Source organism: Micropterus salmoides, unplaced genomic scaffold (genome assembly GCF_014851395.1).
Source record: "Micropterus salmoides isolate LMB-PRFRI ecotype aquatic unplaced genomic scaffold, ASM1485139v1 Ms_hic_scaffold_9, whole genome shotgun sequence".
NCBI lineage: Eukaryota > Metazoa > Chordata > Actinopteri > Centrarchiformes > Centrarchidae > Micropterus > Micropterus salmoides.
In genome coordinates this window covers 19759046-19776248 of record NW_024044681.1, presented here as the reverse complement: position 1 = coordinate 19776248, position 17203 = coordinate 19759046, and the positions used below count along the sequence as shown (strand labels likewise).

Genomic DNA, 17203 nt, shown 5'->3' with positions numbered 1-17203 from the left:
AAGTAATGTGGCGTGCTATATATTTCAAATACATAAGATTGCGCAAATCAGTTGTACTATTAATTTATGTGTGCCTGTCTGTGTGTTAGTTTAGTGATATTTTCTTTCACATTTAAACATCATCACTGATTTTATATCACTTACCAGAGATCATCAGTTCATCTAATCCAGAGAGATTGGGATGACATTTATTTTTATTTAACCCCAGACAAATGACATAAAATGTCCCTAGTTTGAATTTGTCTTCTTCAGTCAACTTAAAATATCATTAGATACGTTGTCATGACACTGACAGCATACTATGGACACTTCAGCAGATGATCTGGTGACACTGAGACTTGAGCCTCCCTCTTCCTCCCTCTCTTCTGCTCTGTCTCCTTCCCCCTCTTTCTTAACTATACCTTCTGCCACTTTCATCCATCCATTCCTCCATCACTCCTCCTCCAGCCTCGCTCTTCCTCTCAGAGTCCAGAGCGGATCAATACTCATAGAAGTTTCATGAGGACAGACCCTCTACTCCAGTTTCACAATAAAATGTGAACAGAGCAGGGAGATAGAAGCAAAGAAGAAGGGGAAGTGGTAAACAGAAAAAGCATGGGGGGGGGTTTAAACAAATGAGTGCAGGAAGAGAGAAAAAGGTGGGAAAGGGAGGGGAAAAAGGGTGAAGCTAGGGCATAGAGGGTTTATGTAGAAGAAGAAGAAGAAGAGGAGGAGGAGCAGGAGGAGAGGAGAAGAGAAGAGAGGCAGTGTGGTGAGATCGATTCTCTGGCCAGCCAGCAGTTCAATACCACTGAATTATTGCTTCATTCTTCCCCTTATGAGATGAGATCTCTTTCGCTCTAGCTCTTCTTCTCTCTGTGACTTTCTGCACGTTTGTCCATGTGTGTATGTACATGTGTGTGTATCTGCATGTGTGTGATCCACTTATGAGTGGATCAATACTTTATAATCTGGTTTTAAAAGTCCACCTTTTTGTCTCTCTCTCTTTTTTAATATGTCTCTTTTTTCACTTGTCTCTCTCTCCCTCTATATTTCACTCTGTCGGCTAAAATGAAAGTTAAATTGCTCGTAAAAGAGAGAAAAGTCTAAAATTGTGATGCTTTTCAGCTTTCACTAAAAGTTTCTTCTCCACAGCTGAGCTATGGATTTTCTTATGCAGCTGCAGTGACAATAAATCAGCTGAGTGTGTGTGTGTATGCGCATTGTGTGTGTGAGATCATGTATTGATTGTTACTTTGTATCATTGTGTGTTTACAGGCGCATGTGACGTTGAGAATGTTAATTTTTCCCACCAGGCCGATGAAGCAGCCATACGGCACTGCGTGTATGTGTGTCTATAGTGTGTGTGTGTGTGTGTATCTATGTGGTAGACCATCTGTTTGCCAGACTATTCACCATCTTTCTTTCATATCTCTCTGATTTACTTTTACTTTCAACTCCTGCCCCTGTTTAAAAGTGTGTGTGGTAAGTTTTGAAAGACATGACCCTATGCGAGTGTTGCTCTATGCGTGTGTTTACGCTGTGCGCTGTTGTCTCACCTTTGCGCGTGTGTGGGTGCGCTCGTGAGCGTGTTTAATTGCTCGGTCCTTACACCCAGAGGCAACCACAGCCAAAGCTCTGAAAAACCACAACAGCCAATCAGGTTTCACCGCCGTGACCCTTCACCAGTGACTTCCAGAAAGAAGCCGACCTTGAGGCGGGGTCAGGCAACCGCAGTAACGGATCGCGTTTCCTGGGTCACATGTTGAAGTGATCAGCCAATTGCGAGGTCACGGAAGGTCATCTCCGCCCAATAGGAGAAGCAGTTAGACACTAGACGGACCAATTACCAGCCGGCTAGCCTCAGGGTCAGACCAAAGATGTTTTGACTGAAGAACATTGAAGGAGGCACACAGGCAGAGTACCTTTGTTTGTACAAAGAAACTACTGACCACGGACGTTTAGACAGCAAGTAAAACAACTCCTGTAACATTTGAGTCTTCCAAAGTTTGTCAAGACATTTAAAACAAAAACAATATTTTGGTTCTGTCTTGTTTGTATTGTCGCTCTTAATCCTTATGCTAACTGTCGTGTTTTTTCATTGCACGTCGCACTGAGAAGTATGTTTCCTTGCATTTTAAATTGTTGAATGACTTCCTTTAGGTGGAGCTATTTTCTTTGTCTCATTGGCCAAACTGCTCGACTTCTTCATTTACTTCTGTTGTTGCATTTCATTGTTGACTTGAAGCTTTTTGCAAATAAAAATGCAGTTAATTTTAACTTTCATTCAGAAGACATGTCAGTAGCTGAAGTTTGAAACATGCAAAACTCATCACTTTCTTTGGCATTTTTCCTCTTGAACAGGAAATATTAAAGCTCTCATGACCTTGATACCAACATTAAAACTGACAATTTTTTTCATTGATCAGGCTTAAATCCTCATCCTTTATCTTTGTTTAATTGGGCCATTAAATTCTCCCACCCCAAAGAATTTATATAGCAGCTGCTTTTCTTTTTCTATCTCTCTCTGTGAATGACGTCATCATTGTGGTGTGATGGAGCCATGTTGACCAGATCAATACCAGACATCACATCACCTCCATCCATTTCCACATGTATGTGCGAACAAAATGAGCAAACACACACACACACACACACACACGCTTTCATTTTCCCTTCCTCCTCTACTGAATTTTAGCAGGAAAACGCTCATTCAGTCAACAACCCGCTCAGAAATCACACACTCTTTTTCCAAAGTTGCATGTGTTTGTGTGTGTGTTTAACGTGTGTGTGTGTGTGTTTGTGTGTGTTAGTAAACTGGGTGTTCTGGATGATTTCACTAATAGTTTCAGTATGGAGGGCTATAAAGAGCAGACTGTTTAATTGTAGCTGGTTTTAACGAGCCTCTGATTATGGCAACATTGTAACGAGTGTGGGTCGTTAATGTTGACTAATCTACAGTCATTAGTTCAACACTGTCTGGCCTGAGAGTGAACTGCAACTCATAGATGCTATTCAAACGCACATGCAGACACGGTCACACACACACACACACACACACACACACACACACAAACACACAAGCAATGACTCTTATATATGCCAACACAAAAAAATTTAAATTGACCTCACAACATAACTGTTAACACTGTGGAAAATCACAACAACACACTTTAAACAAGAGCATGTCCAAGTGTGTTTGCATGTACGTGCATGTGTGTGTACAGTTGACCTACCTGTGTATATGAACCTTCCAGGTGTGCCTTTGCAGAACTGTTTGGACTTGTAAGACAGAGTGACCTCAACGACTCCAGGGATGTGTCTGGGAGGCGTCTGCACCCGGATGGCATGCGGCGTGATCAACTGGAGAATGAAGGAAAGGGAGGGACCAAGAGTCAGTACACATACATACATCACCTGACCAGGACAAAAAAAACTTAGCCCTCTGTTTCAGGACTAAATCTCTTCAATCTCCGAAATAACTTTTAGAGTTTCTTTGCCAACAGACATCCTGAATCTTGATTCAGCGTAGCCGGGTTACGCTATTTACACCATGCATTAAAACACATCTGCCGCAAACAACCAAAGAACTGTGTTATTCCTTTAAATCTGACCCTGGATCTAATTTGACCATTACTGTATGTTATTCTTTGGGCATGTTTTGCAAGAGCTTTCTTGCTGGAGCTCAGCTCTAATGTTTATTTTTGTCTGTGGGCAGGAGATGTATTGCGTTTGCACTTATTAAAGGGGTGAAATGGATCCCAAACTGAGCTGTATTTACACTTGAATTTCAATTTTAGCTAAAATTTAAAAGGAAATACTTTTATATCCAATGTAGAATACATTGGAGATTTTGTATATGGATATATATTACTTGACATTCTTTTAATAGATATATGATATTATGATTTATGTTTTGTTTGGTTTATATGTGTTACTGGACTTTTAATCTACAACAGCATCTGTGTAGTCTCACATGGAATGGACCAAATGTTTGGCATGCAAAAAAAATTTAAATCAACAAGCTACTTTAAATATAATCTGATTTCCCAGCGTCTATGTTGATACCAGGTGAAAAGGAATCATTGTATTGAGCTGTATGTGACACTAACGTTTTAGCATCGCATTTTTATGGATGGTTTTCAAAAATAGTTTTTACTGTTTGGCCCAGCTTTTGCGAAAAATCTGTGGGTAGGAGAGACAGCTGTAGACAAACAGAAGTTGGCAAACATGCAATCACTTTCCACCGACAAATTTTTCAAACTGTGTTTTCTCGCTTCGGAATCAATAATCAGGTTGAGTGCAAACGAAACATTTGGTTGGCCAAAATCCATTAGAAGTCTGAGGAACGCCTGAGAGCTGAGTCAGTTTGAACTGAACTGAACTGAGACTCTGTACACATGTTAGTGTGTGTAAGTGTGGCTCTCAACACTGTAAACAAACCCCTCAGCTCTTAACACACACACACACATCCACGTATGCCAGCATGTACACACACACACACACACACACACACACACACACACACACACACACGCACTCAGTGTTGTTGTTGGAAGGGAGCCATGGTCGCTCGGCACACACGGTGAGTGGAGTCAGAAGACAAATAAACACTGTAGAGGAGTTGTGCTGGGGAAAAGTACGATAGTGAGCTCTGTATGTGTGTGCGTGTGTTTGTGAGCATTAAGCCGATGGCTATCAAAATGTGCCGATTTGATCAGTATTCCAGAGAGAAAGAGACAGAGGGAGTGTGGGTGAGGAAGGTAGAGAGGGGCGGTTGTCGCTTGTTGGTGGGGACTAATTAGAGACGGAAAGCTCATTTGGACAAACGCACAAACATCCACATGATCACACACAGTTAAGAGCCTGACCATGTTTTCATATTGAATTACTTCCAACGGTCCGAGGGCAAAAACGCCATTGAGGGGCTGAGACAACATTCAGACAGGATGATGATTGTTGGCAAACTGACCTCGCTCCAAACCAGCATGGTACCGAAGATGACTTGGAGACCATCAAAGAAGTTGTCCCCTATGATGATGACTGTAGCGCCCCCCGTAGTCCACCCCTCGCTGGGACTGATGGCTTTAATGCAGGGAGCTGAACCTGGAGGGAGGAGAGGAGGATTACAGTAGCCAAGAGAGAGAGAGAAAGGGAAAAAGGAGTAAAACAAATTGATTCGATTATTGGCATTTGAGATGATAGCCGTGGAATAAATCTTTTTACTCGACATGTCATGGTTGGAGGATAACATTAGTTTCCATTGAAAGACCAGTCAACCTCTAAACAGGGAGGGAAATCTGGCTTGAAGCCTTTTCATCTACGTTGCATCTGCACCTCATATTTCTTCATGCTATACACCCCTCTGCTTCTGGCTGTGTTCCAGATCAGCACACCACCCTTGTACACGGAATGCCGACTCAAGGGCTGAGTCCTTTGCAATCGGGTCCTTTAGTAGTGAGGTTTCTCCTTTGAGATTGTTCTACTGAGTGCAATGAAAGAATAAACAAAGCAATTATGTGCTGATGTTTTAGAAAATGTTTTTGGCTTCTTTTCTTTTTTTTTTTAATAAAGAATTTATAAAACTTTATTCAGTTTTAGAGGACTTTTTAGGCACTTAAATATATATTGACATCAAGGAAAGATTATGTCGTCAGAATTACCAGACTTAACCTAGTTTTGACCTCCTGGGTGGACCATGACATGCAGTTAGAAGCTCTGACACAATGTAAGTGCACTGTTCCCAAATGTTAAGATGCTCAAAAATAAATCTTCACAGGACCCTCTGAGATGACAGATGAGCCACTCAGGAAAAAGACACTTACTTAATTTGTTGTTGTTAAAAGAAACTCCCTTCAAAATATATCTGTATTATTCCGTATTTTCCAGTACTCATATTAATTTTAAATACGATACTCAACCATCCTATAGACAGAACCTTTGTTTACTATTTGTTTATTCCAAAGCCAGACTGATTGAGATCACTGTGGTTCATTTTTAAAACTAATAATATGACATGAATAAAAACACACACAGAAGGTTCAGTATGCATCATAATACTTCAAACAGAATGGACACTAGTCGGCTTTATGTCACTTCAGTATTGTGTGAGTGTGTGTGTATAAACTCACATCCAATCCCATATCATAACAATAAGGCTGTCAAAAGGCACCTCTCCTCAGTGTGTGTGCGATTATCAGTACTAATCTGAATTACAACATCCCATAGTCTGAAAAAGAAGCATATTGATATTAGCCCTAGCAACACACACACATAACCACACAGAGCATCACACTATGCATTTTGTGTGTGCATGTGTGTGTGTGTGTAGTGGGTTGGATTAGCCAGATGGAGGGGCAGGAATCACCTGATAGGATTAAACCATCAACCATCTGGTGGCCATGCTGCTCACGCTTACACACATTCACATTCACATTCACACACACACACACACACACACACACACACACACACACACACACACTTGTGTTACCGTGTTCTAGGTAAGACGGCGTTCCCTCCACAGGGTCGAGCCTGCGGGCCCGTCGGCCATGTTTGGAGTTGTTGTGGACGAACATGTTGTCTGAGACTGACAGGACGTGTCCCTCCACACTCACCGTAGTCGATACCACCACCTGTAGAGAAGGCAGACAGAGTGAGGGGAGATAGATGGGAGGAGGGGAAAGAAAGTAATGGGGTGAAGGAGGAGAGAGTTGGGTGAGACAGGAGAAAAGAGGGAAAGGGGGAGAGGGAAAAGGGAAAGGAAAAAAGACAGGCAAAAATGAGGAATTAGAAAGTCGCAGTGAGGAGGTAAAAGCTCTTTAAATGTAACCCGTTATCACTGCTATTACCATCACACTCAACACACACTAAGTAACTGTGACTGTGAAGTGTGTGTGTTTGTGTATGTGTGTGTGTGTGTGTGTGTGTGGTGTCTATCCTCCTCTGTTCAATAGTTCCTGATGGGTCCGGCCCTTAATTATCTCCCAGGGAAACAGAGCTGTCTTCTCTGGTTCCACTACAATAGAGCTGCACAATTAGAGGCACAGATACTGTCACACACTCTGTATGACTCTCTCTCTCCCTGTTTCTCTCTCTCTCTCTCTCTCACACACACACACACTACAGATGCAACAAACATGCACATGAGAGCACACCAGTAGAAATATACACATATACTTATCACACACACACACGTGCCGTGGTAATAAATCTATCAGTATCTTCTGGGTGACCAGTATTTCCACTCAGACTCAAGAGGTGTCTTCCTGATTGTGTTGTGGACATGAAGATAAGGAAATAATAAAGACTGCACTGCCTTAAATCGTATTCACAACCCCACAACATCCTGTCTTTGTTCCTTCCTTTTTTCCTTTCTTTCTGTCTCTCTAACACCCTCCTCTCTGTCTCCCTGCACTGTGTGTGTATTTATGTTCTGACTAGTCAGGGTCAGGATCTCATGTTTCCTGTAAAGGCGCTGATAGATTATTTACTTACACACACACACACACACACACACACACACAAAAACATTCCTATGTTTATGTGCGACAATGACTATAAAGTTGTGTGTATTATTATGTCCACAGAAGACAAGGAGAGAAATGGAGAGAAAGAGAGAGACAGCAGCAGCAAGGACAAACGCACACAAAAAAAGGAAGAATGGCGGTTTCTACCTGGAACCTCCTCATGTCTCGTGGGTTTCCTGCATTTTTTAGACAGTTCTGGTTGCACTTGAGGAAAAACTTGAGGAAGAATCTGCAGAGACAGAGAGGACAGGCAATATTTGAGGTTAACAGTTAAACATCAGACCGGAGTGAGGAGTACCTCACCGTTTTTCTTCAGGATATATGAATTCAAGCTCAGTTTCTAACATTCAGTACAGACAGAACCCCAAACCCAGAAATTAATATTTCATACTGTTGGAAAGTCAAAATGAATTTCCTTGTGGATGTGTAGAAACTGCTTTTTTGTTCTTAAATCCACACCAACTGAGACTGCTTTGAAAAGCCACATAAAGGTGTTGGATGAACATACAAGAAGGCAAATAAAGTAGCACACTCCAGCGAAACTAAAAATGTGTGACTGTGAGCCAGTTTAAGTTTGAGAAAATCTTAAGTATGACCTTCAGTTTTGTAGTTTTGTGAATCCAAACTTCAACATTCTTCCAAAGACTCAAAGTCTTTCCTTAGGACTTTGTTCAACTTGACCTTCATCCTCAATGATTTCTTAATTCAGCAATGTTTGGATTCAAATGATTTCAAAACAACTTTGTGTCGTGTGAAAATACCGATTTTAAAGGTTGGTAAAAGGTGTTTTCCTAACGCTAACCCAGAATCCAAATCATTAAAAAAGATGAACTGTGTTGACACTGGGTGTTTGAAACGGAACCATATGTCATGAATCTATATTACAGAATAAATCAAACACACAGATGGCCATCAGCAGCTAACAAACACATCCAGGTTGTGTTTTGGTGTGAGCCAGCTGGCCAGGCTGGCAGAAACAACAAGCCACAGTCACACAATAACACAGACACACACATGTTCATCTTTGCATGTACGTTTGTTACATCTGTGTCCGTTACAACTCGATAAAAGCGGCACCAGTGCACAATCTTACATCCAAGACTAAATGTCCTTTACATTGCACTCCTCATATAAACCTTTCCATTATGTGTTCATACACAGCACTGTTTTGTCTTTGTATAATTGCTTGAGAAGTGTAGAATTAGACAGAAAAAAACACATCTGAATGTAAAAGGAAATCTGGAAAGCAAGCACACAAAGATACATTCAAAAGCAACTACACAAATTGCGGCCTCCAAGAAAAGGATAATCAAGTAAAATCAGCATCTCTCTGTTGCAACAAAAGTGAAATACTCTAAGTTCCAAAAAAATTGCATCGCTATAATATTTGGTTTCATCCCTTTATTTCCACACTCTGTATTTAGGTTAATACAGCTATACAGCACACTTTTCACAAGTCTCCATTCCCTCGTGGCAGAGCATGGTGCTCTACTGTTCAAGAGATGACAGCTGTTGTACTGGACTGCCGGCACAAAGTAGAGGTGTGCGCTTGTGTATGTGTGTGTGTGAACATGTGCTCTGCATGTGAGTGTATGTGCATGTGTGACGGTGCAGCACAGCTCAGTGGCAGGTCCGAGTGTAAAACTCTGCGTTAACGAGCTCAGGCTTCGTTAGAACACCGGCGCTGGGATTCTGCATGCCTAATTATCTTGACCCCTCACCCCCGGGTGACAGCCTATCACAGCGGAGGACAGCCACGGTGATCCCTGCTGACCTCCCACTGTCTAGTCCTTCTCAAAACACTAGCATAGCGTTAACACAACCACCTCAGCTGACCCTCCGCTGCACATCTCTGTGTATAGGAGGTGATCGGGAGGCTCACACACTTCCCCTGCTCATTTGCCTGAAATTAAAAGACTAAAGCAGGAAGAAATGTTCTTCTTTTAGAAATACTCCACTACAAGTGAAAAGTCCTACATTTTAAAATGTAGCTCAATCTGGAAAACAGCTGTCAGAGTGTTAAATGTAAGGTATTTTATAGTTTAAGCTAATTCAGGTGGTGCTATAAGTCAAACAGTAAGTAAAATGTAATATGTTTCTTAAATGTACTGGGATAGAAGTATAAGGAAACCCAAAATTTAAAAATAGATACAGATGCGATACGCTGGATGGGTATAGGTGCGGATACTCACTTCATCAAACAAACTGGGTACCGGAAATGACGTGACCAATCTACATTAATTTACAGTTTCATTGTCAATATCATTATAAGATTTTGTGTTTCCTGAGTCACGATGGGCAGCTCACTCAGTTTAAGTGCCACAGCAATCCCTGACCTCATGTTATTTTACCTAAAAAATATTCAAATGAGTTTGACACAGTGTGGTATACACACACATAAAAAGCCCACTGTTTTTGGATCAGTACTTGCTCACCCTTAGGTGAGGTATCAGAACCAGAATTGGTTCTAAGTTGGATCGGTGCATTCCTACAAACAGTGCCTCTCACTGAAATGTGTTAAGCCTTAAATAACAAACTAAAAAACACTTTGAATGTTCAGAAACCTGCATTGTTCACGTCAGCTTGTGAGCTTCTTGTTCTTCTCTTTTACTGGCCACCAACTGTTACTGCCCTCTACAGCCTACATCCTTTACGGCGCTACTAGTGTTCAGAAACTCAACAGGGTTCCTTCAAGTGCAGTGCTTTGAGTAAATGCACAGCTTTACTTTCTACCTTTGCTCGGTGGTCGTTGTAAACCTATTGCATTTAGATGTGAATGTGAAATGCTCTGGTCTTAATGCTGCACCACTGAGAAAGATAGGAATGACTTAAAGCCTTACCTAAATCATCAACAAACTCTTATCTTGCCATCAACATTCAGTGTATTCACAAACCAAATAATTTCAGTCTATCACTGGCTTATCTTGTTGGTGGTCTGATGATACTGCTGGTTATTTTTCATATTTTCATCTACTGTTCGATTTATTTCCTGTGAGAGCGTTTTCTCTCATTGATTTCCAGCAGACCATATTCTACATTTTAATTCAGTATGTGTATTTTCCTCTTCCCCCTTCACTTGACCCCATCTGGCCTAATCAACTCTGTTACAAAAAGGCCTGGCAGCTACATACAAAGAGAGACATACACACACACACGCACACATAGACACCTTGTGTGAATTGATTGGCTGGTCCACTCACTGGTCGTTAAGAGGACTCCAATTAAACGGGGCAATTATAAGAGCCTGAATGACTGTGGGGGAGGGGAGCACTCTTCCCCTCTCTCCTCTATCGCACTCCCTCTCTCCAAGGCCCGATCATGTTCAAGTGATAACAGAGCTGTTGACCTTTGCTATGCTGTGAGTACCACATTCAGAGAGCTGACCCGACACCAGTCCTGCATGCTGCAAACACACAAAGAGATTCTTACACACACACACACACCCACACACACACACACACACACACACACCATTTGGACAGGGAAGTGTAACAATGGTAGCAGCTGGAAAGTAAAAAATAAAGATGGAAAGAAACCAAGCAGAAGGAAGGGAGATTAATGTACAAGATTATTACTTTCTTTTTATACTGCATTTATTACATAGTGATGGTATAGATGCAGATACAGGCAGGGAACATTGGAAGAGAGAGAGCCACTAGTTCATCAGATGCCCAAATCTTATCATACATGGTTATCATCAACATTTGATGATTTTGAGAAAAAGTTTAAGATTAAGTTCAGTTATGTTTTATAATGCCCAATGCCACCATTTAAAAATTTTCACTTTCAACAATATCTGCGCATGGTTATGACTAAACCAAAGTATGGTGAGGGTGAGGCAAAAAAAACATGGTGGTAACAGTTAAACAAAAAGGCAAATATTAATTGCTGTTCTGCGAGGGAACACATACTCTGGTCTCCTGTGTCTGAACAGCACAACGATCCCAACAATGCAACACATGTGAGCATAATTCAGATGGCAATTAGGTTTGTTCCTTTGTAAGAAATCTGAATTTTTTTAAACTTGATTGGAAGAGTAAGCCTTTTTAGTCCCCTGATCAAATAATCTGAATCAGAATCAGAATCAGTTTTATTGCCAGGTATGTGTACACATACGAGGAATTTGACTCAGGATTGTACATTGCTCACGACGTGCTTACTTATACAATAATAAAATAATAATATATAATAATAAAATAAAATCAGACACAAACTACAGAGTAGACAACACTAATATACACACTATGAACAAAACAATAAAGACATATTGACAAATAGTGCAGTAATCAGAGTGCAAAGGATGCAAGAGTAAACTATTCTCATTATGTACATGTTGAAGCTGGATATGATATACAGGTACACATATGCATACATGTACACATGTACACAGTGTGATGGAGCACAGTGCAAAGGATGCTGGAAAAAATAAATAAGACCTACGATCTTATGACCTGAGGTAGGTGTATTGGTATACAATTTAGGTTATTTAGGTTGCTAGTCATGGTAAAGTCGGCCTGTATGTGTTTTTTACCTATACTACCCAAATGCGACATGCCTACAGTCATGGCATACTGTATTATAACTTTATAAACCTGATATTGCTGTCATAATTTCTTCTGAGAAAAACACCTAGCTCATGGCTGCTAGTTGTTTAGCTTCACTGGTTCACTTCGCTGTTAATTATTGGCTTCCTGCTGTTGTGAAGCAGTGAGACCAAACCATTGAGTACATTTTGATCACAGTATAAGAGTTTTCCATATTGCAGTGCTAGTTTTTTTCAGCCTGTAAACATGGTGATGTAGTGGACCACAGCATCATGCTCTAGCTTTTGATCCAAAACATAACCCATAATATTGTCATCCACAATTAAATGCTAGTGGGGATTTATTTTTAGGTTTGTACTTACCATTGTTACTGTTATTCATGATAATGTAATGAACCAAGCTAGTGTTATTTTGTCTGAAATCCATAGTAAAGTAGCAAACCACAGTTGGATGCAGTTTTCTTAGCCTGTTAGCCATGGTGTAGTAGTGAGCAGCACAGTTACATCCATTATTCAGAGGCTGAGATGGCAATTATGGCTCAGAGCACAACTAACATTAATATTTAATATATAGGGCTAACACAGACCTGAAGAGTGAGACAGGAAGTGACAGAGAGAGGGGATGGAGAGGGCACTGGGATGTAGAGAGACAGAGAGAGACGACCAGTGGAGAAGAGGAGGGTGATACAGACTGTGTGTGAAGGAGAACAAATATAAGCAAGGAGACATAAAGATGATTGTGGGAGTTTGTTTCAACCACTCTCCTGTCATTTAAACAGTTACAATGCCAACAGGGCAAGGGTGACATCCGGGGGAATTCCAGCTTTGTGTGTGTGTATGTGTGTGTGTGTGTGTGTGTGTGTGTGTGTGTGTGTCTAAGACTGAGTGTCTGTGTCCGTTTCATTCCCTAAAGACTTGCTATATGATTGAGCCAAGAATAACGATGCTGCCTTGGAAGAGAAAAAACAAAACATCTCTCCAAAACACACACACACACACACACACAGTATTCTGGTGAGGTGTTGCTGACAGGTGGAGAAATTGCAGTCAGTTAGTGCAGACAAACTGAACAACAGATCAGTGCTTTTGCTGCTCCTGCCTCCTCTGTCTCTTCTCTGTCTCCCCGCTTCCTTTAGATGTCTTATTTCACCTGCCTGCCAAGTTCCTTGGCAGAGCTTTCTGACAGAATGATGATTTTCTCTACCTTTCTCTATGTGCATGTGTGAGAAACAACAAGCCTGTGTACCTATCGTAACTGCCAGTAACTGATCAGTTAGTGGTTGCACGCTTCACAAAATAGCACCATTCTGCACGAAGAGGACAGCGATGCAAACAACGCGTAAATATGGTTCAAAACATACTTGAAATAGTGTAAGTCACTCTGGATAAGAGCTACTGTCACTACAATCATAGTATTACTGACCACCCTTCCAGTTAAGCATTCCTCTCCTTCTAATCTCTCATTTCAAACAGCTAATCTAGTTAATATGTGTAGTGTGAGTTTCCCTCTAAGACTGTTGATCTGTCATAGATCAACTTCCTGTTTCCTGTTTACACTGAGTGCTTGTTATTGTTTTATATGATGACATCAGATAGCATTTCTGGGCCCCATGCCTGCTATCAGAGTAGTCATGCAGTAGGAAAAACAAGGAAAGGAAATACTATCACACCCCCTATTTGGCTGTTATCACAATAATAATGTGATAATCTATTGCTTCCTGTGGAGGAAATACTTGTTTTTTCTTTGTCTTGTTCAAAGGCACTTCAGCAGAGATAATGCTTCAACCACAGTGTAGGGACAGTCCCTATATTCAAAAGTTTTGTGGTGTGTGTCGGCAAATTAAGAGTTACAGGCTAGATGTGTGGTAAATTTAGGTATTTTCCGTTTTTTAAAAGGACCAGGGAGATTAAAATGAGAGAAAGTAGCAAAGAAATGAGAAGGAATCTGAGGAGGACCATGAATTCATTTCACTTGGAAGGATAACTGGAAATCCACTTCAGTAATTTGTGAGTTTTACCAAGTCTTGCATAACGTGGAAACTATACTGCCACAGCCAAACTGAAAGCTGATAATCCGTATAACTGCTCCACACATGCAGGAGTAAAACTTTACATCAGATTGTATGGTGTGTGGCTTAATTATCTTTCAAACACATAGGGCTGCAACTAATGATTACTTTCATTATGGATTTATGTGCTGATTATTTTCTCGATTCAATAATTAATCGTTTAGTTTATTAAATGTCAGAAAAGAGTAGACACACATTTTCTCAGGGCTCAAATTACTTGTTTTGTCTCAACAACAGTCCAGAATGGAAAAATATAAAAACAGAGAAAAGAAGCAAATCCTCACATTAGAAACAGGAAACCACAAATGTTTAGCATTTTTGCTTGAAAAATGATTTAGATGATAACCAACCAACCAACCAACCACTTCAGCTCTACAAACACACAGTATGTCAACCTCACACCTATTATAAATAATTTAAGGACAACAAAACCTCACAATGAATATTATGTAATAACACTGAGATAAATGAAAGAGGATCGGTGTGTTTCCTGACCATGCTCAGTCCTCTGTATTTGCTTTTATTTCTATGCTTCACACTCACCAGAACGTTTAGTGTATAAAGAAACTTAAGCGGTTGAAAACATGCTGTCTTTTGCATAAAAGGACATGGTAAGACATCCACATGCACACACTTAGAGCCATGGATGAGCAATGCTGTAAGTAACAGGAGTGTGAGAGTGGGGAACAGGAGTGGAGAGAATAAGAAAGCTAGACACATAGCAGAGGGTGCGAGTAAAGGGGGGGGCGAATGGTCGGGAGCGAAATGGAGTGCGAAAGAAAGAAAAAAGGCAGCAGAGGAGGGAGGGAGGGAGGGAGGGAGCAAATGCACGGGAGAGGGAAAGAGTTATGCGAGGAAACAAGACTTAAGAGAATTGAGCAGAGCCGAGCGAAGCGGAGTTATTTTACATAATGATGGTTGATATGCACAGTGGTAATTGATAGCTGAGCTGCAGCCCAAAAAACACCCAGCTAGCTGTCAATCATGGCTCATCTCCCTGGAGATATGCTAATGATGATGATGATGAGGGCTTAGCTTCATATTGCTATCATTACTATTAATGCTGTCATTGTTGTCATCTCTGCATATTCAAATGACAGAGCAGGCCAGGGTGGTGATAGCCAGCCTGTATGATGTCTACGAGGGGGGCTTGTTCTGCCTGCCAGGGCTGAGATAAAGTGAGTATTAATAACCTGTACAGTCTACCTGTTCAGCCCTGGTATGGACCTGTGCAAGAGTCATTACATCATTGTTACATGTCAAGGTGACACTGATGTCATCAGTTTATGACAGGGTGGCACAGTGTCGCTCAGAGGCGATCCACGGTCATTATCTACGGGCCACAAGCAGCCACTGCACAGGGTGAAGGATTATCGATACATTTACAGACAATTTTTGTCTTTATGAGAAAATATGATCATTAATTTGTGTAATAGATGCCAATAAACTGACGTACAGGAAGAAACCTGAACGATCACGGAGTCAGACAGGTTGTAAACAAGCCAACAGATTTGCTAGATTATCTATGTCACTTTATTTGGAGGTAAATTCCACACACAGAAAGTGATCGCACGCCAAATATCCACAATGCTGTTGCCCAGAAAATCTTTGTGTACACCACATTATGGCAATAATCACTCTTGAACCAAGAATTTAGTCGGTAAACTGAGTTTGCATATTATTTTAGCGCTTTCCCTTTCACTTCTGATAGTCCAACTTTGTGTTTCTTGACTCATCACATTTCTTTTTTGTGATGTTGCATTTTTAGAGCTCAGAAATGAACTTGGTGAGTACAATCTTACTATCAATGATATGAAAAATGGCCAAAGCTATGAAAATAAGACCCACATTGTAATAAACAGGAAAAGTCAGCATCAAGTATTTTTCTTGTGTTTTTAGTATTCACAAATGTTTGTTTTCTACAGTAGTGTTGTGTTTAATTGTCAAAAACCTGAGAGAGACAGGCTGATGAATTATCTTCAGCCAGAGACTTTTTATGCATGTGTGTGTGTAACTATATTAAACCATGTCATGCAACACAAACAAACAAATGAAAAAACTATCTGAACTGTCTGGAAAATCCGCAAAATGTCAACTTATCGAGAAACTAGAAGAACAGTCTTTGACAGTCAGTGATGTTGCAGATGTAAAATAAACACATACTGTAGAGCCACTTTTATATGCAGATGAAGGGGTAACTGGCCTTTATTGTTATGAACTTATTGTTAATTACTTGAACAACAGCAATGTTGCTGTCTGGGAGTCACGACGGACGTAATGACCCCTAATAAGATACTTTCTAGGACTGTGGCACTGTGATGCCAGTTACGGGCCTTGACAAGATTAAATTACAACAGGATTACCTTCAGGACAAATATTGTCAGAGGTCTTACTCGCCGCAGGGAGAGAAACCGGGGAGAACAGTGAGGAGTTGAGGGGCTAGACAGACTTCAAGGGAGGGAGGAGGTTACTGTGGTGTATATTTTAAAGGCTGAAGGCAAACTGTTGAATTATAGATGAGAGAGATTGATTTGGGGGGGGGGCTGTGGGGATGGAAGGAGGGACAGAGGAGCGAGGGGAGGGGGAGGCGAGGAGGGGGGGGGAAGTGAGTGAAGGGTGAGGAGCGCTAGCTCGAGGCCAAACACACACACACACACACACTTACCTCAAATCGATCCAAAGCTCAGGCTATCTCTCCTTTTTACTTCTTTCTGTTGCTCTCTCTCTCTCTCTCTCTCTCTCTCTCTAACACACACACACACACACACACACACACACCCACCAACATGTTCACATACATATGACACTGAAGACTGAATCAGTGCGCTGCATCACCAGCACTAGACACATTAACTGCAGTGACCTGCAGTGCAGATTCATTACAGTATTAGGGCTTTCTGTGTGTGTGTGTGTGTGTGTGTGTGTGTGTGTGTGTGTGTGTGTCATGTTGTGGGGACATAAATTTGCTTGTCACATTTTGGGGACTCATCTTCCTTTTGGCGACAAAGCACAAGTCCCGTAAATCATTAAATTTGAGGGCAAAGACTTGGTTTAAGGTTATGGGTAAGTCTCCAGGAAACTGA

At 41.1% G+C, this 17203-nt stretch overlaps 1 protein-coding gene across 5 annotated transcripts in view; it reads right to left on the bottom strand.

Moving 5' to 3' along the window:
* Nucleotides 1–17203, bottom strand: part of LOC119895379 (transcription factor COE1-A-like) — an 86766-nt gene that overhangs the window by 22567 nt on the left and 46996 nt on the right. For all 5 annotated transcript variants that reach the window (XM_038708478.1, XM_038708476.1, XM_038708473.1 and 2 more), the window contains 4 exons: nucleotides 7656–7737; nucleotides 6473–6614; nucleotides 4952–5085; nucleotides 3216–3342 (listed from right to left, as the gene is read on the bottom strand). In XM_038708478.1, coding sequence (XP_038564406.1) covers nucleotides 3216–3342; nucleotides 4952–5085; nucleotides 6473–6614; nucleotides 7656–7737 — 485 coding nt within the window. The remainder of the gene's footprint in view (nucleotides 1–3215; nucleotides 3343–4951; nucleotides 5086–6472; nucleotides 6615–7655; nucleotides 7738–17203) is intronic.